The following is a 23,200-nucleotide window of genomic DNA, read 5'->3' as shown; positions in this document are numbered from 1 at the left end:
CCGGCGCCACGCTGGGTCGTTAGTCGCCGGATGTCGTCCCCCGAACACAAAAGCGCCCCTCTTTGGAAGATGGGGCCGGCGGATGATCCGAAAATTGGAGTCGGTTGTGAGAAGCGCACATGGCTTAACGTGATTGTACAACACCCCTACCACCGAACTGCCATACTTGGTAAATTTTAGAGCGCACATGGACCTTACGCGATTGTGCAACATCGCTACCATTAACTACTGAGGTTGAGAAAAACGGACCTGGACAAGCGGCTGTGACAGCAATGTGTCGTTCCACGCCAGATTGACGAAATGTCACTGCATTGCGCGTTTGTGGGTAGACTGTGCTCTTTTTCTCTTTCTACTCCCTCTTTCAATCGCTCCCATCCAGTTCCTATGTGTAGGGTAGCAAACCAATTTTCCAGGACTGGTTAACCTTATTACCTTTCCTTCTCTACCATTTATTCTCTCTAGTGCTTCCGTACTGACCGCTGGCGTTATGTAGTACACGTTTCCAGCTGTTTTTTTCGTGACATACAGATCGGGCTTCGAACACGCCGTGGGCGTGATCCGCGACCTCGTTTGACTTTCCCGCACCATCGCGTGGGCGTCGTCTGGCGGCTGCGGACGTGTCCGTGTTTCCTAACGCGGCTTTGTTCAATTTATATTCGCTGCTGTCAAACGTTCCGGTGACCTCCCCGGCGGCGGATCGACGATACAATCAAACATTGCACGGTGAAGCACTGTGAAGACGGCAAAAGAGGTTCAATGTCTGATGTATAGGGAGGAAGAGACCTTGGCGAGAATCGGACACTCGCGAGCAAAAGTAGACGGACCACGAGAGCGCGTGCCGCAACAGCCGTGGACGTCTTCGCGGGACCAGCCGCCTGCCGTCTAGAGCACTGCTCTGACGGAATTCGTCCGGGCAATGCTCTCAACAGTCCAGGGCTCGCCACTAGACGGCGGGGACGGCAAACGTTTTCAGGCGGTTAGTGGTCCCGAAACTGTTCTCACGGATGTACATAGTCGCTAGGAAGCTTGTCTTACTCGGTCAGGATGAGAATTTGGACGAGCTAGTAGATCGACGGCATCGTCAAACAGTCCATCGCGAAATACAAGAAGTTAGAGCTTTAATGCGTTAGCGTTTAGGGAACACATATTTACAAGAAGTGTGTAGTCTGTGAAGAGCTTATCCTATATACTAACTCGGAAGGAACACAATTCAGCCACCCTCTAAGCGAACCAGTAAACGACCAATTGACAAAGGGAGAGGGGGTCAAAGCCCAATTACTTAACTACCTATTCATACCTAATGATCACAAGGTCTGCTTCATACTTTGACTCAATCTGAACGGTCCCGTCATTTTTTAAAGAACGGGGTTGTGGTAAGGCATGTTCTGCACAATACTGGCAACCGAAGGCCCCGGATGTTGCATTACAAGAGCTGCTTACCATCCATCTTTACTCCTGGAGAACCGGAGACCAAACCTTATAACAGGGAACCCGACGCAGGCCTACGAGACCAACCTCCATCTTCACAGCATATGTGTAAATCAGCTTGTCGTCCTTGGCGTCGGTTAGTTTTGTCTATCGTCGTATAGTTATACGCACTGAAATATAACATAACGCAGTTCCCTCAGAGTCTCCGCTAAATCACCACTGAATCATCTCAAGCCTACGAGTTTTGACAAGCGCAGCGGAACAGACGAAAATGTAAGAGATTCATAAACAAGGCGGGCACGAGGCATCAAATGAAAGTTTATTGACATAAAACTATGAAAATTAACAGGCCTGCGCAGAAACCGCGAAGACATGCAGATGTCGCTACTCAGGCAGGTACCTGCAATGTCGCTTCAGAGACGCTGTTTCTTTCACATGCAAGGTTTCTTTCACATACTCATCAGATTCTATACTGATTTTATTGATGGGGGATGGACATTTGGCAGATAACTACTGCAGCTTTTCTAACGTTCCTGACTTTGAAGGCACCCATATCTTGTTCAGCTTTGCTGCTAATCAACCTTGCGAAATCTATGAGGCATACTGCATTAGTATAGAAGCTGATAAAAATAATAATAATAATAATAATAACATGTGAGGCTTAACGTCCCAAAACCACCATATTATTTGAGAGACGTCGTAGTGGACGACTCTTGAAGATTCGGCCGCCTGGGGTTCCTTACCGTGCACCCAAATCTGTGCACACGGGCCTATACAGCATTTGCGCCTCCATTGCACATGCATCTGCGACAGCCGGAACTACACCTTGCGACCGGCGGGTCAGCAGCCGAGTGCCTTAGCCACTAGACTACCACGGGGGTGAGGTGGCAGTTAATAATAGCGTGCGTCCACCTTCACTGGCATTGCGCGCGAAAGAAGCAGCGTCTCTGAAGCGATGCGTTGGTAGCGCCGTCTGAAACTCTCAGTGCGTTCTGCGCATCTCGGTGCATTTTCATCGTTTTACGTCAGTCAACCTTCGCTTGATGCCTAGCACACGTCCTGGTTACGCGACTTTATTTTGTGGCTGGTTCGCTGCGCTTCTAAGATGCGCATAATCTACGCGCGACAACTAGACCGAATTTCTACGTTGAATCTCACACATACTTTGGCTTTTAGCCAGGCGAATCTCACCTGGCTCAAAAAAAAATATCGGCATAGCTAGTATCACCACGCGGCGTTGCGTCTGCACTTCCCCTGCATGTTCTAAAAGCGCTATAGCATAGCAGGAGCCTGCTGCTCGCTGTATTAAGTCAAACAACGGAACTGATACCTTTATTTCTGTCTCAACAGCCTTCGGAACACAGTGTGCCAAAGTTTACATCTTCACCGACATCATCAGTTTCGTCAGGCTTTGCCTGCAGCGCTCCGAGAGTGTAATGCCCTAATTTACTACTTGAACTCTGTGGTGTTTGTGTCACTATTGGAGTTGTTTTCATACAGTGTTCAAACGCCGACTGACTCGGCATTGCGTCCATCGTGACACTTGAAAAGTGTGCACGTTCGAGGGCGTCTGTTTCAGAAGTTACGCGAAGAATGTCAAGTCATCCAGTTCCCTCCGCAGCATTCATGGCCAACGTGACAACTGGAGAGTTCTGGTTGACACTTCTCGAGCACACTTAAAGAACAAACAGAAATTTACCGATGAATCCACGCCACCGCGCTTCAGGCACATCGCCATTGACCTGAATAGCCAATGTTTTTCGCTAACAAGGCCGCATTCGCATACAGAGTAGTCCCGAAATTAATCGGATGAATTCACATGGTTTCGTCATCCACACCAAGAGGGCGAGATTGCAGTTGAACAGCTGGCAGATCTTCGACGGGTCGTCTTCAAACTAACGAGAAACGCTTCAATGTCCGGCACATCACTTAGAGTTCAGAGAATACGTCCTTTTGAAAGCCGTCACCTGGGCGCTGGCGCGCAAAGCGTTAAGTCCTAGGGCAGCTTTCTCGGCGTCAGTCCTGCTAATACCGAGAGGCGAGTTATCGCAGTACTTCAGGAGCAAGTCGATCGCGTCTAGGACTTCGTACGAAGCTATACTGTCAGCCTTCTTAGACAACCGCGTGTTTCCGTCGGTCTTGGACAAAGATAGCCGTTGCTCGCCGGCGTCTTCCCCGACCTGATCGGTCTGCAGCTTGGCCGACGTGGCCACGAACTCGTCAATGTTTTCGAACTCGCCGATGCCGTCAACCAGGTCTTCGGGCAGGTCGTAGTGGGACGACCATAGCTCGAGAGGATCGTCCGTCTCGTCGTGGTCGCCGTCTTCTTCGGCGCTGTCATTGAGATGGTGGATGCTGTGCAGACCACAAGCCCCGAAAGCGGACCTGATGGTCTTGTCCTTGACGTCCCTCCAAGCGACGGCCAGAAGTCGCAGGGCCTCGCGGACCTGTAGGACCGTGGGTATCTCCTGAAGCACAGTGTGGACTACGAGTGCCTTGCGGTAGTTTCGCTTGAGCGCGTGCACGACCCCTTGGTCCAGGGGGATCAGGAGGCCGCTCGTGTTCGGAGGAGGGTAGATGACGTCGATGTACTTGAGGTTGGCCTTTTTGCCCAGCTCGTGGCACACGGTCTGGTCTACTAGAAGCAGGACCTTTCGCTTGCGAGCCTCCAGCTCACGGTCCCAGCGACGTAGCTCCTCGACGAACACCCGCCGCGTCATCCACGACTTCTCGTTCACGGAGTACGTGAGACCCGGCAGGACGACGCTGTGAGGCAGCGGAGACGCGCCCACGACCGTTAGCGGCCGCCGTTCATCGCCGGTCATGTTTGTGCAGAGGTAGATGGTGAACCTGGAGATAAACAGAAAATGGTATAACGCAAAATCCCGTTTAGAGAAAGAAGCCTGTAAGCGCGTTGTGAAAGGAAGTTCTGGCTACAACGTTCTCACAATTAGCGATGAAAAAAGAAAAGGTTACGCCTTAATTGAAAACGTTAGGTTAAAATCATCTTAAAGTATTTTTCGATCGCCAGTACGCAGTAATGCCTGGTAGGCTTCTCACAAACGCTAATAGTATCGCTAGTGGCCCGGTCTGGATTCAGAACAAATGCGATATCTTAGATCAACGTTCGACAATCTGTAACTCAGTTGAAGCTTCGGTTTGTTTCAAGCCACATTGCGTTAAATGAGAGCTGTGCATATTCAGCACAATACTTCATTCGCACAGGGCCTTTCCAGACACACGCACAAATGTTCCCGTTGACGGTATACACTTAACTTCCCAGAGATTATCCAGTACCCTAACGTGCCACTGATTGAGAACCCACGTATAACTTGACCACTGGCGAGGCCGCGCGTTGTATTTCGACAATTGTCCTGCTATACGTCATGCGCGGTGACAATAACTTCTTCGTACACTGTCACCCTGCCCTGCAGCCATGCCTGACAAGTCGGGACACCTAACTAAAGGGACGTTCAGCTTCGTGTCCAGTGACACCCAGATGGTTGATTGATATGTGGGGTTTAACGTCCCAAAACCACTATATGATTATGAGAGACGCCACCCAGATGGTGGCTTGCGGCGCACAGCCCAACGCCTAGTGCCCTGATGTACTAAGGAGTGATGGGGTTTATATCCCTTTGACATACTTTTAAGTCTGCATGTGTGTACATGCATGCGCACACACAGACACACCCGTGAACATACATAAAAAGTGGTACGTCACACCGTACAACATACCGTATACATCATATCGTATACATTATACCGTATACTTGAAGTAACGCACTTTCACCAGGACAAAAATAACGATAACGACGCAACTGAAGTGAGTAAACCCCTAACCTTCGTATCAGGTCAGCATTATGATCCAACCTTTGTAAGCGGTGTCTGTCCGCTTCATTCAATTTCAATTTACATCGCTAATTTACGGCGTCACTTTGTGCTCGGTTCAGTTGGTTGTGCCTTTTACATATCCGTTATGATGACAATAGGGTGCTCTTCTGACGTTGCATATAGCGACGAAACCTGCAACGCCCCCAAAAACGACAAAGAAACATCCGTCCCTTCGCGCCCGTCAGCCACTTGCCTGTCCTGGGCCAGTTGTCCTTGTTCGCAGGTGGCCCCGTTGAGCTGTGCCGCTTCCTTGGGCAACGCCCTGAAGAACAGGCCGGTCTCGACGGCGCTGAAGATGTCCCAGGAGGAGTAGCCGGAGCGGATCTGCGGCCACGACGTGTTCAGCCAGGTGTCCACGTCCGGAATGTCGGCGCCCATCTCCTTGCGCTCGCGAGCGTACGTGATCGCATGCCGCTTCTTGAAGCGGTCGATCCACGCGTTGGGCACCGTGCGGTTCTCGTACCTGCAGGTTACGGTAACAATACCTCGGTTTGGCCGAGTCGGACTTCCCGTACTGCAAACAAATTAGGCGATGAAAACCACCAAGGAAGAATCTTTTTCCGCGCTGTACGATTGAGCCACGTAATCTCACGTTGAATGATGCGTGCATATTCGTGAGATTTATGCGAAGGTATAGTATGTTCTTCGTTTCAAATAAACCTCATTTGCAAGTTGATGCTCTTTCCTTTCGCTTATTGTTCCCCGGTGGTTTGCGCCGTCTTGTTTCCTTGCAGCACACGGCGCCCGCAAGCACGAAGACTAGGCAAATCTATATATACCACTCATCATTCTCACGGTCGCTTAGCGATTGCAGCGCCAGTGTCCCCTCCAGTTATATTTTAGGAAACTCTATATTGGTAATTGTCGTGTTACATCGATTTCCAGACAAACACCTCTGCCCCGAATTTCCGTTCTGAATTGAGCTAAGCCGACGGACATATTTTGTTGTATTGCGTTTAATGGTTGATGTTAGCATTCGATGGAGAATGAGCAGCGGTAACACACACAAATACACACAAACACACAAAAAAGCCTTGTAGCTTAGCACGGAAGGTTACTCGCGTTACTAAGCGCGAGAGCGTGGGTTTTGATTCCCAGCCACAGTCACCGGGTGCTGTTGGAAATTTCGTGCGTGCGTGTAGTTGGGGAAGGGGGGACGTGGTTCAACCAAGTTTTGTGATGGTCGCGCACGCGTTTGTATGAGTACTGTGTATATGTGCAAATGTAAAAGAAAACTTTTTTTTAGGGAAGGGGGGGGGGTGGCATATGATTCCTTCTCCTCTTCAAGCAACGCCAATACCGGCAATGCCACCAATGCTAGCCACACTCCGACGGGCGCGAAATCCACCCCACACCCACGTGCTTAGATTAAGGCGCACATTAACCAGCCGCATCAAGCACGGCCTCCATCTTCTAAACGCGTATAACGTTCACACGTCACGATAGCGTCGCTATCAGTAAGCGCGCCACTGCAGAAAATTGAGAGTAATGTTCAAATTAAAACATCTTAGCAGTTATAACAATGCGCGGGGTTTTACGTCACCAGTGTAATTACGAGCGACGACGTAGTGGATGGATCCAATAGGTCTGGTCATCTCATGTTCTTTAACGAGCACTCACGTCGCCCTGTTCACGGGTCTCTACGATTTTGCCCCCATCGAAATGCGACCGCTGCAGTCGGAATCGAACCCACGACCTACGGGTAAGATGTATCTTAGCATTTCCCGAGCCCAGCTCTGAACGTGGCTCTGAGCCCAATTCAGAGCCACGTACACGGGACATTCGTATGGCGGTGGTTACGTTAGCTTCGAAAATTGATTTCAATACTCCTGTAACGCGAGACAGGACCACAAAAGTGGTCCCGTACAATCGTTTTTCTTTCCTTCTGTGCATTGTCTCCATGCAGTTATTCACACTTTGAAGTAGTATATTCGTAGACAGGATAACCGCTGGTCGTTAAGGGTAACTAACTGGATTCCCAGAGACGGCAAGCGGGTTAGGGGGAGACAGAAGGTTATGTGGGCAGATGAGATTAAGAAGTTTTGCGGGTAGCAGCAAGCACAGGACCGGGTTAACTGGCGGAACATGGGAGAAGCCTTTGTCCTGCAGTGGACGTAGTCAGGCTGATGATGATGATGATGATGATGATGATGATGATGATGATGATGATGATTTGTACCCGAGTTCAGCGGCAATCTTCTCCGCTTTGGCTTGCAGCAGCGGGCCGCTGATGGGGGTTCCGGAGGCCGTGGCCTGGTGGTACCAGCGCAGCAGGGCACGGTCCAGGTCCTCGCGCGTGGCCTTGCGCAGCCTTTTGGCCTTCAGCCGGCTCTCCTCGTACGCCGCCACGAACTGCTCCTTGTGCTTGGTGATGCTCGCCAACGTCGAGGCCGAGATGCCGTACTCGCGGCAGATGTCCACCTGCGACAACCAACATTTCATCATAGGCTATAACCCTACTAAAGCGTTCCGTATGCGATGTCCGATAATTCCGTATGTATCCGTAAAACTACACATGTTTCACATGTATTTTCCATATATTTCCGTAAGATTCTCACGGAAACATACGGAATTATTGGACATCGCATATACGGATCGTTTTAGTAGGGAAACTTTCGTTAGGTTGTGAATCGCTTGCGCGTAACGCCATGAACGCTGCCTCATGAGGTGCTCTTAATTTCACCAACATGGCGGTTCTTACGACGTCAATGAGTATATTCACACAGGGCTTAAGATGCTTCACTATGATAACTATATATATGCAGCCACCATAGTTTTGGCCTCCGTGCGTTTGGAACACAGACTTCCAATGAATGTCATGACAGCACATACGCGACGTCAAAAACCTTGCGTTTTACGATGCGGTGCGCCAGCGTGGGAGTTTTGATGACGTCAATGCACACCATTTATGCTGCGTTCGTTTATAGGTAAAGCGTTTACCGTAAATAATTCATGCGTATTGACGTCATCATGAACACAATCTTAAGGTAATTTTCCAAGAGGTATTTGGCATCAGAGGATTCGAACAACATGTCGATACCGGTATGCAGAATCACTAATCACGCTAATTCAGTAACAGAATTTTAGCTGCACCGCATCGGATGTTTTGAGAATGAAATACCTTAGGAGAACAAAGCGTACCTCAGGCCAGGAATGTCGGCGCATCAAACCCAAAACAAAGAGCTATTAAACGCATAATATTGCGAAGTTAATTTAGCGAAGTCACAAAACTTCAGTCACACAGTAATAAAAAAAAGGGGGGCGGGGACTGTCATCTGCGTACGCGGGCCGCTATACCATCATGGGATTCCCCACGTATACACTAGCGAACTCTGGCGCTAGTGTCTATGGGAGGTGCAACGCATGGCACTTCAGCGAGCATGGGAACGATGGGTAGTACACGGATTTGACTATAGTCTTCGTACTTTACGTTCCTTTTGGCTTCGCATGGCTCGAAGCTGATTTGTCACGAAACAGCAATCGGCAAAATGTTCGGCAGTTGCGCTTCACTACCTTAAATTTTTAGGCTTCCTGTTTCAAATCGGGTCACGAAGGTCAAGATGGTTCGTTCTTTCCTTCGAAGTGAAAGCGAAACACAGCAGTGAACGAAGCCACAAGCGTGATTCCCCACCCGCATGCATGTACGAGGACTAGGCAAATCCGTGTACTGCCCACGGTTCCCATGGTCGCCTAATGATCGTAGCACCAGAGTCTCCTCTGGTTAATTTTAGGGAACTCTGTGGCTACGATAGCCGCGAGGAAGAGACTCCTGAGCTAGAGGAAAATCTGGCGCTAGCGTAAGTAAATGACCCATATATAAGAAATGAGAGCAGTCTAGCACTTTTCGTTTGTGCCTCCCCTCTGCTCCTACCTTCTTTGCAGGCTTGACCCTTGCGGGATTACATTTCTTAACTGCGGCCCTCTAGCTGAGCTAGGTTTGAGTGTATTCCCTTGCTTTATATATTCTCCAAGATATCGCGACAAAGTACAGCGCCCCAGAGACCCGTTTTTTGGACGCACATCACTGAGGCCGTGCATGAACTCGAATCACATCAGCCCTTGAATTAGGTTTAACGCGATTGCCCTCCTGACGCACCAGGAAACAACGTTGCCTAGAAGGCCGTTACGCATTCCCTGCATCGCTCTTCAAACATCTCAGCAAGTTCATGCGCACGTTTTAAGAGACCTGCTGCTGTACATTTCGCCCACTTAGTTTCTTTTTGCGGTGTGGATGTGTTGGCGGGTTCGGTGTATCGACGTGCTTAAAAGGTCAATAGCGCCATGACGTCACAACTAGTCGTATTTTTGCGTACCTGAACGCGCTGCGGTGAATCGGATACCGTGAGAACAGTTCCTCAGAGATGCACCATGTTCTGTCTAGCTGCGGAGCAAACGCCGCAAGTCGCTTCTCGTCGCGACCGGCAGCCATGATTGGGTCTGTTTCGTATCTGCGTCACCGTCTATTCTGCAGCGTGCCGCCGGTCGTGGCGCAATCGCGCGACGGCTCTACGCTTATCTGATCTCGATCCTGCGCGAAGAGATAGGTGCTTCGACGAGATATATACGCGACGGTTTTCGGCTCCAGCGCGTGTTCTGTTCCAGCCACGCGATTCACGCATCTTTTTGCGAGTTCTTCGAATAGGCGCACACGAATAGGCGGCCACGGAAGAAGCAGAAACGGACGCGCAGACGCTTTCAATCAACCGCTCCTGTCTGTCATTTCGTGGCTCGTTAACGACACTGCCTTAACAACTATACTTCCAATATGACTGACAAGGCTCCATTTTGGATCTACTCGCGATGTACGACGTTTGGTTCAACCACTTCCACTCTGAAACAAAAATGGTAAGCCACTCCTCTTTTTGTTTTTTTTTTTTATCGAGAGTTCTCGTGTTTCATATCAAAGCAAGGCAAATGTTTCTGGTATCAAGGCGTATGATAATCCACCTTCATATAAAAAGTATACCTCAAGGGGATCACGCAAAGCGCGGGACCAGAAGCGCTGGCGCTACATCTTGCGATTTGGCACACCACTCGGTTACAGATACAGAACTGCCACCGTATTAGTTGCACGACAGATACATCATATCTTATTGCGAGTATCTCAGAATAGAACAAGCGTTGCACGCACACGCAAACGATAAAATACCATTGTTACTTATCGCTCGGTGTGCGAAAATATTTATCGAATAGCGTCCACTTAGGAGCTCCCCTGATGCCATCGGTTCTGACTTCTACCGCCTAATAGACCCTTCAAGCTGCTTAGTTAAGTTTGTTCTTCAAGTTAAAGCGTGTGAACAACAAAGTTATGTGTATAGCACTTGTTGTAACGTAAATATAATAGGCATTGTGTTTTGCTTGCGTCATAAATTTGTTACACCTGCAACAACGTCGCATATCCAGCGTTGGAAGAACTCTGCGACAACGAAACCGTTTCACTGTTGATGTCGTTGTTACGCATGCCATGCTGCAATATGTACTGTTGTGTTTTTACAAATTACACTGGACGGTTCTGCTGATTAGGAACATAGCGTAATGTGACTCGATGTGAGATTGCAGAAGTTGGCCGAGAAAAAATATAACTAATAAAAAAGTGCCGCCATATCCACGAAGTGAATGATGATGAGTGGGCGAAGCTCCGGAGGTAAACCTGGTAAACCATGAATCCTCTGTACATTTTGCCCACTCGATTTTATTACATCGCTCCCCCTAGCGTACGTCGCCGCACTAAATCGAACGATTGCCTTCAACCAATGACACGCGCCATATGTGACATCATTTCTATTTTATAAGATCTCGCGTCTTTCATCAACTACAAGTACCGCTTTCTAGTTTATAACATCTTGCATCTTTTCATCATCAGCTACAAGTACCACCATCTAGTAAACACTACAAGAACTAAACGAGAGGTGGCTACATGGATGGATGGATGGATGCTATGAGCGTCCCCTTTATAACGGGGTGGTGACAAGTATGCCACCAGGCTCGACAAAAAAAAAAAAAAACCTTTTTTCCTTTTTTTTATGTTGGCCTAATGCCTCTACTTCGATAAATTCTATCTTAATGGAAAAAAGGTAAATTTTCAGCTTAAGTTCTCTGCCATTTACGGCACACTGTCCATATCTTATTTTTCCAATATTTATTTTTGTCCTTTCTCTCTAATTTTCTGCCACCAATACTCTAACCGTCTCTTACTTATTTCAATCGCGGGTGTGTTCAGCTTTCCATTGTTGTCCCTAAAACCCAAGGCTTCCTGTAGGCTCGTGCCCAAACGTACACCTGGGTGGATATCTCCACATTCAAGCAGAACATGCTCCGCCGTTTCCTTATCTTTCCCGCAGCATGTGCATTGTTCTTCTTCTTTACTGAATCTTGCTTTATAACTACGCGTTCTAAGGCAACCCGATCTCGCTTCAAACAGTAAAGCGCTTCCCCTTGAATTATCGTAAAATGCCTCCCTCCTTATTTCATTTTTGCCCTTTCGGTAGTTACTCAAAGCCGGTTTTTTCTCCATAGCTGCCATCCAGTAAATCCTCTCCGCCTCCCTGACTTTTCCCTTAACGCTCTTTGTTGACATATGGCTCACAATACCAGCCGTATATTTACTAGTGAGTCTTCTAGTTCTTTTTCTCCACTGTGTGTCCACGCTCTTCCTATACAAATAACGGAACACCTTCTCTGCCCATCTACTCTCCTTCATATTTCTTAGCCTTTCTTCGAACCTTATTTTGCTCTGCGCTTCCCTCGCCTCAAAACCTGCCCACCCCATATCGCCCTTTACAGCCTCGTTTGTCGTCTTCCCGTGAGCACCCAACGCGAGGCGTCCCACAGTCCTTTGATTTACATCCATTCCCGATTGCACCTCTGCCCTCATGCACACCACTGAGTTCCCAAAAGTAAGCCCTGGAACCATTACACTCTTCCACAGACCTCGAAGCACCTCATACCTATTGTATCCCCACAACGCTCTGTGCTTCATTATTGCCGCATTCCTCTTTCCTTTTGCTGCCGAGGCTTTTTCCTGTACCTCCATGTATCTATCACTCTCATTTACCCATACTCCAAGGTACTTGTATTCACTTACCCTCGGTATTTCTTGGCCTTGTATGGACACCGTCTGATCACAGGGATCATTGAATACCATCAAACCACACTTCGTTACACTGAATCCTAGTCCAAGAGCTTCACCTTCCCTTCCGCATATATTCGCCAGCTGCTGTATATCATCTCGACTGTCCGCAAATAAGACGATATCGTCCGCATAAAATAAACCTGGAAGCTTCTGCTCAATCATCATGCCGCCCTGTTTGTGTGACAGATTAAAACCAATGTTGCTACCTTCTAGCGCTTTTTCCATACTCACCATGTACAGCATGAATAACAGTGGGGACAAAGGACATCCCTGTCTCAGACCCCTGCTAACCTCAACGTTCTCTTTGCTACGCATTCCTTCCCACTCTATGCAAACTGTATTTTCTCGGTATATCTCCCTCAAAAGCTGTATACAGTCGTCGCCCATGCCCATTCCTTTCAATATATCCCACAAAATTTCCTGATTAACGTTGTCGTATGCCCCAGTGATGTCTAGAAAAGCCACGTACAAGGGCCTATTCTCTATTTTAGATATTTCTATACACTGAGTGAGAACAAACAGGTTATCGTCTAACCGCCTGTCGACTCGAAATCCGTTCTGAAGTTCTCCCAAAATATCGTTATGTTCGGCCCATGTTTCTATTTTCATTTTTACTGCTTGCATCGCCAACCTGTATAGTACCGATGTAATGGTTAGTGGTCTATACGAGCGAATCTTGTCCTTTTCTCCCTTGCCTTTATAGATTAAGTTCATTCTACTTTGTCGCCAACTGTCCGGTATTTGTCCGTCCTTTAAGCTTTTTTCTACTGCTTTTAACAATGCTTCTTTAGTGTTATGTCCTAGTTCGTTAATGAGGCTAACGGGAATCCCATCTAAACCCGCGGCAGTGCGCTTTGGAATTTTTCCTTCGGCCTTTTTCCAGTTGAAATTATCTAGTACTAGCTCTTCCTCTGTTGCTTTCTCCGCCACACTTTTACTCACCGGGGAGATCCCCTGGACGCTCTTTTGAAACGAATTGGCTGTTACCTTTTGGATGTAACCTAGCGCTTCGTACCCTTCCAATTGATTTCCTCCTTCATCTAGAATATGTTGTTGCGTTGTGACAGACTTCCTACCTAGCGCCTTTATGTGGCTCCAAAAAATCCTAGGCGCGGCCTCCTTTTTTTCGTGTATCTCTGTCATCCAGCGTTCACTTTCACCTTTAATTTTTGCCTCTACCAATTTCTGTACAAGGTATTTTTTCTCCAAATATATTTCCCATATTTTTTTGACTTCGTCCTGCGGCCGCTTCTCCTTTTTTGCCTTTCTATGCTCCCGTGATGCTTCGCGTCGCTTCTCGATCGCCTCCCGGATTTCCTTGTTCCACCAACTTTTTGGCTTCCTTTTTCCTTTCCAGCAAACGGTTTTCTTCTCTTTCCCTATCTCCTTCGTCATTAGATGTAACAGCTCCCTATACTCCCAGTCCTTGCCTGGTATTTCGCCTACTTCTTCCTCGACTCTTGCGGCTATATTTATTATTTGTTTGTCATTTAAATACGAGCTGCCAGACTTTGATTCCATGCTCATATTTTTAGTTTCGTATCCCATTTGTAATGTTATTCGTTTATGATCACTACCCAAGCTGTTAATGCCTTCCTCGTCTATCCTCATTTCTGTCAGTTTGTAGTAAATTCCTTCAGTCATGAGACAATAATCAATACTTGATTGCTTGTTTCCGACTTCCCATGTGATCTGGCCGTCACATTTAGGCCCCTGGTTAACTATCTCCAGACTATGTTGCTCGCAAAGATCTAGTAATAACTTCCCATTGGTGTCTGAATATCCGTCAAGGTCATGTATGTGGGCATTCATGTCCCCTAGAAGGATGATTTCGGCCCCATTACCAAATTCCTTAATATCCGCACTCATGCAATCCACTATCTCCTGATTCTTTTCTCTGCAGTTATTCCCCGTCCACAAGTAGGCTACCCCTAGCCACGTTTCCTTTCCACCTACTGTGCCCAGAACCCAGAGGTGCTCTGAACACGTCTGTTTCACTCTAACCCATTTGGCTCCGCGGTGAATTAGCATTCCTACACCCCCACCTTTCCTTTCCGATATGGTCCTGTTACACCCTTCCCAAACATAATTTTTAATATGTGGTGGCTCTTCCAAGTCTCTAAGGTGTGTTTCTGTAACCGCATACACGCCTATCTGTTCTTTGTTTAACTGCTCCTCAATCTCTAACCATTTTGCCTTCTTTCTGCCTCCCTGCATGTTTATGTAACTAATTGCAACACGCGCCTTTTTCCTTTTTCTTTTACCTTTTTTCTGGTTTTTCGCAATTCTACCTGTCAAAGCGTCCTCCTGGTTGTTTTCCCTGTTACGAGCTACCCCGGACTCCGAAGGGCCCGTGAGCCCCCCAAAAAAGCTACTGCGCGTCCTGCCAGTCGCCAGCCCACCTCGTGTCCAAGCCTCTTATCGAAATGAATCTTGTCTCTTTGGAATCCACCCCACCTGTGCACTTCCCTGTTTAAATCCACTACCTCGAAACCCTTCTCTCGACTAATTCGCCATATCTCTTTGTTTGCGTCGACTACCGCTCTTTGCAGGTTGACGTTGCGTACTGGTACTTCCGGTACTGTGCATACTACAATTTGCACCTGGGGGGACACGGTGCGCATGTCATCCACCCCTTTCGCCAAGGTCGTCGCTAGTCCTGACGATTCTTTTTTCAGGACGTCATTTAACCCTCCCGCAATTACAACGAGGTTACGATTGTTAGCTTTAGCTGCGAGTTGTTCACCCGCTTGACTCATTACTGTCCCCAGCGTTTGTCCTGGGAACGTCCCTATCGCAACTCTCTTGTCGCCTTTCACCCTTTCTTTGATTGCCGCTGCGCATCGGACTAAATTTGAGTCACCGGCGATGATGACCTGTTCATACATTCCTTCTGAAACCTGCACCTGGCTGCCGACTAGGTGACTAGCGTGAGTCACGGCTGCTGGTTTGCTCCCTCCCTCCCTCAAAACTACTTCCCGGTAGCTGGGCCCTGTGGCCAATGTATCTGCCTTTGTCATGCCTGTTTCCCTCATCTCTCCCGCACGGGGGGTCGTCGCCATAATGCTTCCGCCGTCACCTGCGTCTTCGTTCCCCTTCACGACCTTCGATAGGCCTTTCTCGGCTGCCCGGAGCCTTTCCTCCATGGCTGACGTTTTCTCTCGCTCCTTCGCCAATGCATTCTCCAGCTCTGCGATTTTCTCCATGAGCCCACTCTGGACCGCCATCATATTTTTCATTTTCTCCTCGAACTCGCACTGTCTACACTTGGCGTCATCTTCTGCTTTCTCTTCCGCACTAATTTCCACCTTCCTCCCTATCCCGCACTCTGAACACTTTACGGTCTTTTTGACCATGGCTAGCTCAGTTTACCGATGCCCACGTGTTAGAAAACTGTACTAAAATACACTGGTCTAAGCCAAAAAGAACCACAATAATAAATAAATACGCTACACTTCACAGCACCTGCGCATGCACGTGGTCGGTCTACGCGCAGGCCTCAGCCACGTGGTGGCTGGAGAAAAAAAAAAGACACAGTACAGAATACTAAAAAAAAAAAACGTACACCGTACTAGACCTAATCAAGCTTTACGCTAGCGCCTTACGTTCTCATAACGCTACATACAGAGGCAAGCTGGAAACATGCAAAAACACTCATCTGTAGCTGTCATTCCGGAGCTCTCCAAAAACACGTCCGACCTCGACGAAGGCGCCTCATACAGGACATACAGGAGACGGTACCGCCATCTAGTGAACACTGCAAGAACTAAACTAGAGGTGGCTACATACAGGGGACGGTACCGCCATCTAGTGAACACTGCAAGAACCAAACTAGAGGTGGCTACATACAGGGGACGCACAGCCCACACCCTAAGGAGCTTCGCCCCTAAAAGATCGTTCAATACTTGAGGTTAGGCTAGGAATAGTAACATCTAGGGTTTAAAGCACCGAAACTCCGATATGATGAGAGACACGCCGTAGTGAGACACCGAAAACTTCGGCAATCCAGTGTCCTTTCGCGCGCGCTGACATCGCACAGAATGTGTCTCACGCATTTCGCCTCCACTGCAATGTGACCTACGTGGCTCGGATCGAACTCGCGACCTTCAGAGTCCATCAGCAGCCGAGCACCGAAACCACCGTAGGTGTGCGCAGGGGTTCCCATTTGTGAAAGGGGGGGGGGGGGAGGTGAAGGCTGATGGCAGCGTCCCCCTGACTATCATGCGAATGTATAGGGCTCAATTCGCTACTCCCTCTTAGGTTACTATAGAGGAGGAAGAGACGCGTCACCTCTCTCGGCCCTCTCCTCTTGCGAACGCCTATGGTAATCACTGTGCCACCAAGGACGACTGTGCGGGAGCTTTCACACTTACACCACGTCCACACGCTAACACCTCCGTGTCAGTGTACGTTCACAAACACATAATTACTGTGGACTAATTAGCTGAATATCGAATAGAGCAATTACTTATGGCTTGGTCATCGACGATGACATAATGAAGGTATAATTTTTTTTGTCTATTTTGAAAAAAAGAAATAGCGCTACGTTTTTAGGGGCGAAGCTCCTCAGGGTGTAGGCTTGTCCGGCGTCGTAGTAGCCACCGCTACGGCGATGGCACTGCGGAGCTCACTCAACTGCGATGCTCTAGTGTGATAGGCGATGGCGCTGTGTCCACCGCTAGTATTGAGGGCGCTCAATAGATGGCGCTCCTTTTTCGCTGGCAGTCAGACTGACGGACAGAAAGACACAGACCCGCACAAAGACAGGCGGACCCGGAGCTGAGAGCCCGCGAAACTTCGCCCCACTCATCATCATTCACTCCGTGGATATGCTGTGATTTCTTTATTCAACTATAACACACACAAGGCTTCGTATGTGTTCGTAAGACATTATGTTTTTGAGGATGTATGTACTAGTATATTTAAAGAAGGCTGAATGGGTGACAGGGTGGCACAAAGCAGCAAACACATACACACGCACGAGACGAGACTGCTTATCGAAACGCTGGCTCCAGCTATATATACCTCGTGCTCATCAACTTTACTTCCTCTGTACTGGAATATGTGAAATCGCCCCGCCGCGGTGGTCTAGTGGCCAAGGTTCTCGGCTACTGACCCGCAGGTCGCGGGTTCGGATACCGGCTGCGGCGGCTGCATTTCCGATGGAGGCGGAAATGTTGGAGGCCCGTGGGCTCAGATTTGGGAACACGTTAAGGAACCCCAGGTGGTCGAAATTTCCGTAGCCTACGGCGTCTCTCATAATCATATGGTGGTTTTGGGACGTTAAACCCCACATATCAATCAATGATTATCATGGAATATGTGAAATTAAATTAAACTTTTCATACGTTCATAAGATATACCTCAATAGGGATGTCAGACTTTCGCTCGCTCACCTTCTTTCGTCCCGCCTCCACCTCGGCTACCAGAGCCAGCTTTTCCGTGACGGAATACGACTTCCGTTTCCGGGGAGCTCTCGCACTTCTGTCGGCGGTATCCTCTTCAGCGGCAGAGTCGCGTTCCTTCTTCTTCTTTTTTTTCTGCATCGAGAGCGACTCCGCGAATCGGCGACCAGTCTTCTTCATCTTTTTCCTCGAAACATTGTTCATCGCCAGTGGCGGAACTGATTCAACGGGTGAAGGTTCCCGCGGAGATGGCGTAGCTGCTTCGCAGCTGGACGACTCCACGCTCGAACAGTCCAAGGCGATTTCCAGCGGGCCCGGGCTGTCACACAGATCGGGCTCCTCGGTGGCTTCCCCATCCATGCTCGATGCGTGGGAGTCTGCCACACTGTTAAACAACGGAAAAAAAAAATCTACAACGAGTCACTCTCAATAATGCTTTAGAGGGAATCCCTCTTGCACACTAGCTAATGCATTCAAGGGGCCATGAGACGGTCACCCAACCATTTGCTGATAGAAGTGAAGGGTCTACTGCACCTGTGTGTACATGAAAAACGCACTTTACAAGAATATCGCAGCACAAAGTAAGGTCCAGAAGTCACCTACTATAAACCCCCGTCCGTCCATAGGCGACCGCCATTCCTCCATGGTGTGGGTGACGTCATGCGCAGCGTCAAGCCGAGCCGTCGTCTTATGCCAACGTTTCGGCCACTGCCAACCGTTCATTTCCAATACCCAGATGAAAAAACTATAATGTCGCGATAGCATTTGCAGTCGACCAGCGAACAAGATAGTTCGACCCAGAATGCAGGCGCTCGTGCAGGAATCACGTCTTGCGAGTGCGAATGTGTCGCATGACGCTCAGCTGCTCGGACCTTTAGAAGCAATATTCTATTATTATAGTTTAGGTGATTGAACCAAGCTAAATGTAGAGACGTGTGGTGGCACTAAGCTTTGATAGCCAAACTTGCATGGCTCTTTTGCCACATGCCATTTGGCTGACCATTTCAGTGTCCATTTGAACATTTTCTTCGCCCCTTTTTGGTAATTTCTAACGTGTAATACGGTAGGCGGTTGTACGTAACGCCAAATTGCTCCTTTACACCGGACCTTCCGGAGGGACCACTGTATACAGTCTAGTCTACGTGGGCAGGTTCGTGTGACCTTCCTACCTCTTCTTGACGACATCCACCGATACAAACGCGTAACCTAGAAAGTAGACTTCGGGTAGCCCACTGAGATTTTTCCGACGATCGTCACCACAAGGCTCTACCTTGTGTAGCGGATGAGTCGCTTCCTGCATGGCTGAAATCCAATCGCACGACCTTCATTTGGCTCCTGTACGGAGGCAACTAGGGTCACCCACCGGCAGTGAGCTACCCATGCCTCCCACGAATGCAGTCTGTTAATTCCGTCGACCACGCTAATGGGTAGCCAACCGAGCCAAGCTTGGTTAACCTCCCTGCCTTTCCTCTCAATTTATCTCTCTCTTTTTAGGTGATTGACCAAATAGGCTCAGATTTCGCCAATCTTGTATGTAAAACGCACAGGCATTCGCCGACTTCCCGAGACCCATTCTCGACACGCATTAAGAGGCTATCGACGTTAAAATATTGAATTGTTGTTTAGTCGTTTCTTTTTTTTTTCGGCGTCTAATGGCATAAAGGGGCCTAAAAAAATGTGCCGTAGGCTTTTGAAATGGTAGTTTCGGTTAATACTTCACCAAGACGCCACGACACGGCACGAGCGTTTTCTCGCGTGCACGCGCGATATCTCGCGATACTTGCATGGCCCCTCCTCTTTGTGGTTTTTTTTTAGTGACGCATACCTGACGTCATCGGTATCTGACGTCGTCACAACAAGTTACGCTTGTGCGTGAATTCGCCGCAATTGCCACGCTAATATCGATGCGAGTAGGTGCGCCGTACGAAAATTCACCTTTACGTCAAAGCAAGATATTTTATCAGCATTTACGGAGTTAAAAGACTCGCTCAGAGTCTTATTTTTAGATGAGAGGTCTGCATGCTAAAGTAAACTCAGCTCCAAATATTTGTGCCAGAATCTCTTTAAACTAGATCAACTTTCTTTGTTCATTGCATTTTATATTTTTGTACGCATGCTGAAGGGTCATTTTTTTTTACAGAACGTATGTCGTTTCGGCTAAAGTTTCAAACTTTTTATCCTAATACTCCACTTACTCCATAGTTTCGATCATCGTATATGCATGGTCATCAAGGTTATACGCAAGTTCAGGACGCAAAGCCTTCGATATTACTACGCTATTATCCGCAATATGAAATGATTATCACGATCAACAAATTGAGCCACAGACGCCTGAGTCCGAGTATCCTCGGCGGGCGACGCGGACACACACGCACACACACACACACACACACACACACACACACACACACACACACACACACACACACACACACACACACACACACACACACGCTCTATTGACTGAACATGTGAACGTCACAGCGCCGTCTAAGCTACAGTCCTCCGTCTAAGCTCAGGTCACGAGACCTGAGCAGAAACGACACGTTTCACGTCATCCATAAACTGGCGCCGTACGAGCCCTGAAGTAGTTTACTACATAACGTTACACCGTTGCACTCCACGCCAACGCATTACAGCGAAGCCGTTAGATAAAGAATATAGAACAAGACTGAAGTGTAGTTTAGCAGGTCATTTATAAATGGTTATAGCCTCATATTCACTGTCCCGTGCTTCGCGAGTATTAAACGGGTCGTGAAACGCTCGCTCTAAATCGACAATGCGAAGCCACCGGCGTCCACCCGCACTAACTAGCTGACGTCATCATAAGTAATGCTTTGCCTATCGAGGAACGCGGAACTTTTCGGTACTTGCGATTGCGTGCAACTGGGACGCTCATCAGCGTCTTTGTCATACGCAATCAGCGCTAACTTGAACTCTGACGTCATATTAGGCAGCGTCCTTGTGGGACGCGGATCGCGTATGGCAAACGCCGATGAGCGCCTCTTGCGCGTGCTCGATATGCCATAGAGTTCCATGTTCCTCGATAGGCATCTGAGCGTCTATGCAGGTCCACTCGGGCTGATGATACAGGTAGCGCATGTGGCTGCCGTTGGTGCCGCATTGTCGTTGTAAAGCGACCATTTCACGACCCCTTTAATCACCGAGTCTGTAGTAATCCGAACAAGAAATTTCACATGAGTTTTTCTTTTTTTTTTTTGAAATGAAATGCGTAAGCTAAGAACGGAGCCCTTAATTACGTTTTATGTAGTTAAGATACGTTTTTATGTCAATAAATATTGAGGACTTTCGCTGGCAGTCAAACAAATAAATACCGGTCAAGCACAACGACTTCGTCCATGATGGTGAAGGTACGCAATTTCTCATTATGTGATGCATCACTGTCACTAGTATGATAATAACTGGGGTTTTACCTCCCAAAACCACGATATGAATATGACAGACACCGTGTAGAGGGCTCTCCGGAAATTTCGACCATCTAGTGTTAAACATGCAATGACATCACACAGAACACAGGCCTCTAGCATTTTAACTTCACCAAAATGCGGTTGCCGCTACCGGCATCGAACCCGCGACCTTGGGGTCAGCAGCTTAGAAACACGAGGCAGTCGGAGTTAATCTGCAATCCCCCTTAACGGTGTGCCTTACGGCGATATTCAAGTGCTGGCGCATGAAATCCCGGCATTATTTTTTGTATCAATATCAGTCGCTTGAAAGGGATCACCGGGGCTGAGTGAATACTCAGACGTTTTTCGTTCATCTAAGAACCATTCGTTTTATAAGTTTCCCACGGCGAATAACAAATGCTTCGGTAAAAACGAGCAACCAAGAAATTTTAAAAAGTGCACGGAAGATCTACAAAGAGCCAGAAAGATTACACCGAGCAATGATTAGATAGCCCCTCCGCAACCATTAAAAAGAAAAAAAAAAAAGAGCCCCGTTCACACGAGGCCACTTAACAACACGGGAAGCAGCATTTTCGAAAACGGCGCGCCTTCTCGGAGATCTTTCTATCCCAGCATGCTGCACGGCAACGATACCGGCCTCCGCCTTCCCACGTCCTTCCAACAACAAAAGACAGCGCCGGCCACCGCTCCTTAAATCACGTCGAGCACTTATTCGGAGCGGTGCCACCCCCTTCAGAGCTTTCAGACTCAACTGTTAGTGGTAACCGCGCTTCACAATGTGTCGTTAGTCGAAAGCAGTGGATAAGTACACACTCACGTTTACAGCGAACAGTCGTACACGAGGCGATGCTGCCCGGCGAGGAGACGCGTACGGTCGGCGGTGACACCAGTCTTCGCGTTAACGCTAGCACCGAGGCGGCGTACCGACAATTCGTCACCAACAAAAAGCGTCACAAGCGGTCACAAAGGTACAGCCCGGCCACCCGGTCTCAAACAAAGCAGTGACAAAAAAGCCTGACTGAACCGGCAAAATAACGCGTCCTGCCCCAACGAGCAGGCGAGCGCGTTCTGTTGACCTTCGGTTTCTTCGTTGTAAGCGAGGGCGCTAGGGTGCGCCGCTACGTTGCAGCCGGGAGAAATCGGAACCGGCTGCGCCGCCAGGGTGAATAAGAGAACGCGACAAATACATAAAAGGACGCGCTGTTTTCAGTCGTGGCATCGTACTCGTGTTGTGCTCTGAGTAGACGCGCACACAAATCAACCGAGACGAAGGATCGGATAAAACGGCGAGCTATGACGAGGGGGGTCTTAAGGAAATAAATTGCCGAACATTGTTCTCAATTTTGAGCGCGTTTCTTCGCTCGCCGCCGCTACTTGTAGTAGCGCGGAAAGCCGCCGGCGGCGCTCCGGTAGCCATTTTGTCAGCGAGAACAAGTGGATGAAGAAGTGGCGCTGCCGCTGGCTGCCTCGCTCGCAGCTGTCATGAGTTCCCCTTGCTTGCTCGGCGCTGGCAGCGTCGGCCAGTCGCCCCGTTTGTAATCTCTCTTTCCTCTCCCCTCATTTGAACCGTTCTCGCTCGCTGTACGCTCGTTCACTCCACCGCCTGTACTTTCTTCTTTTTCTTCTTCGGTTGTCCTTCGGCGCGGCAGTGGATTGAGGAGGAGGAAGAGGAGGATCGCACTGTTCAGAAGCGCATGCGTGCGTTTTCGTTCGTCTCCGGTAGGAGCGTTGCAGGCGAGAACGGAGTGTCGTCTGCTATGGTTTTTTCGCCGGTTAGGACGTCGCAGAACACGCCGCCTTTTCTACTACCGACTACGCATATCATAGCCCTCCTATTACAAAAAAAAATTAAAAATAGTGGTGCAGTGTTATTACGTAAAAGGAATATCTTCTCAGAAACTGGTGGGGTGAAA

At 48.5% G+C, this 23,200-nt stretch overlaps 1 protein-coding gene across 1 annotated transcript; it reads right to left on the bottom strand.

Annotated features, from left to right (window-relative positions):
* Positions 1 to 2,748: 2,748 nt before the first annotated feature.
* LOC119163633 (tigger transposable element-derived protein 4) lies at positions 2,749 to 22,575 on the bottom strand. Its single transcript, XM_037415674.2, has 5 exons — positions 22,105 to 22,575; positions 17,851 to 18,244; positions 7,502 to 7,743; positions 5,516 to 5,785; positions 2,749 to 4,278 (listed from the first exon to the last, which is right to left on the bottom strand). Exons 2-5 carry the CDS (start codon positions 18,217 to 18,219, stop codon positions 3,354 to 3,356), a joined length of 1,806 nt encoding a protein of 601 aa, XP_037271571.2. The 5' UTR covers positions 18,220 to 18,244; positions 22,105 to 22,575; the 3' UTR covers positions 2,749 to 3,353.
* Between the last annotated feature and the right edge of the window lie 625 nt (positions 22,576 to 23,200).

This window comes from Rhipicephalus microplus, chromosome 9, assembly GCF_043290135.1.
Source record: "Rhipicephalus microplus isolate Deutch F79 chromosome 9, USDA_Rmic, whole genome shotgun sequence".
Lineage (NCBI taxonomy): Eukaryota > Metazoa > Arthropoda > Arachnida > Ixodida > Ixodidae > Rhipicephalus > Rhipicephalus microplus.
The sequence above is the reverse complement of the archived record's forward strand: the minus strand, read 5'-3'. Positions and strand labels throughout refer to the sequence as shown.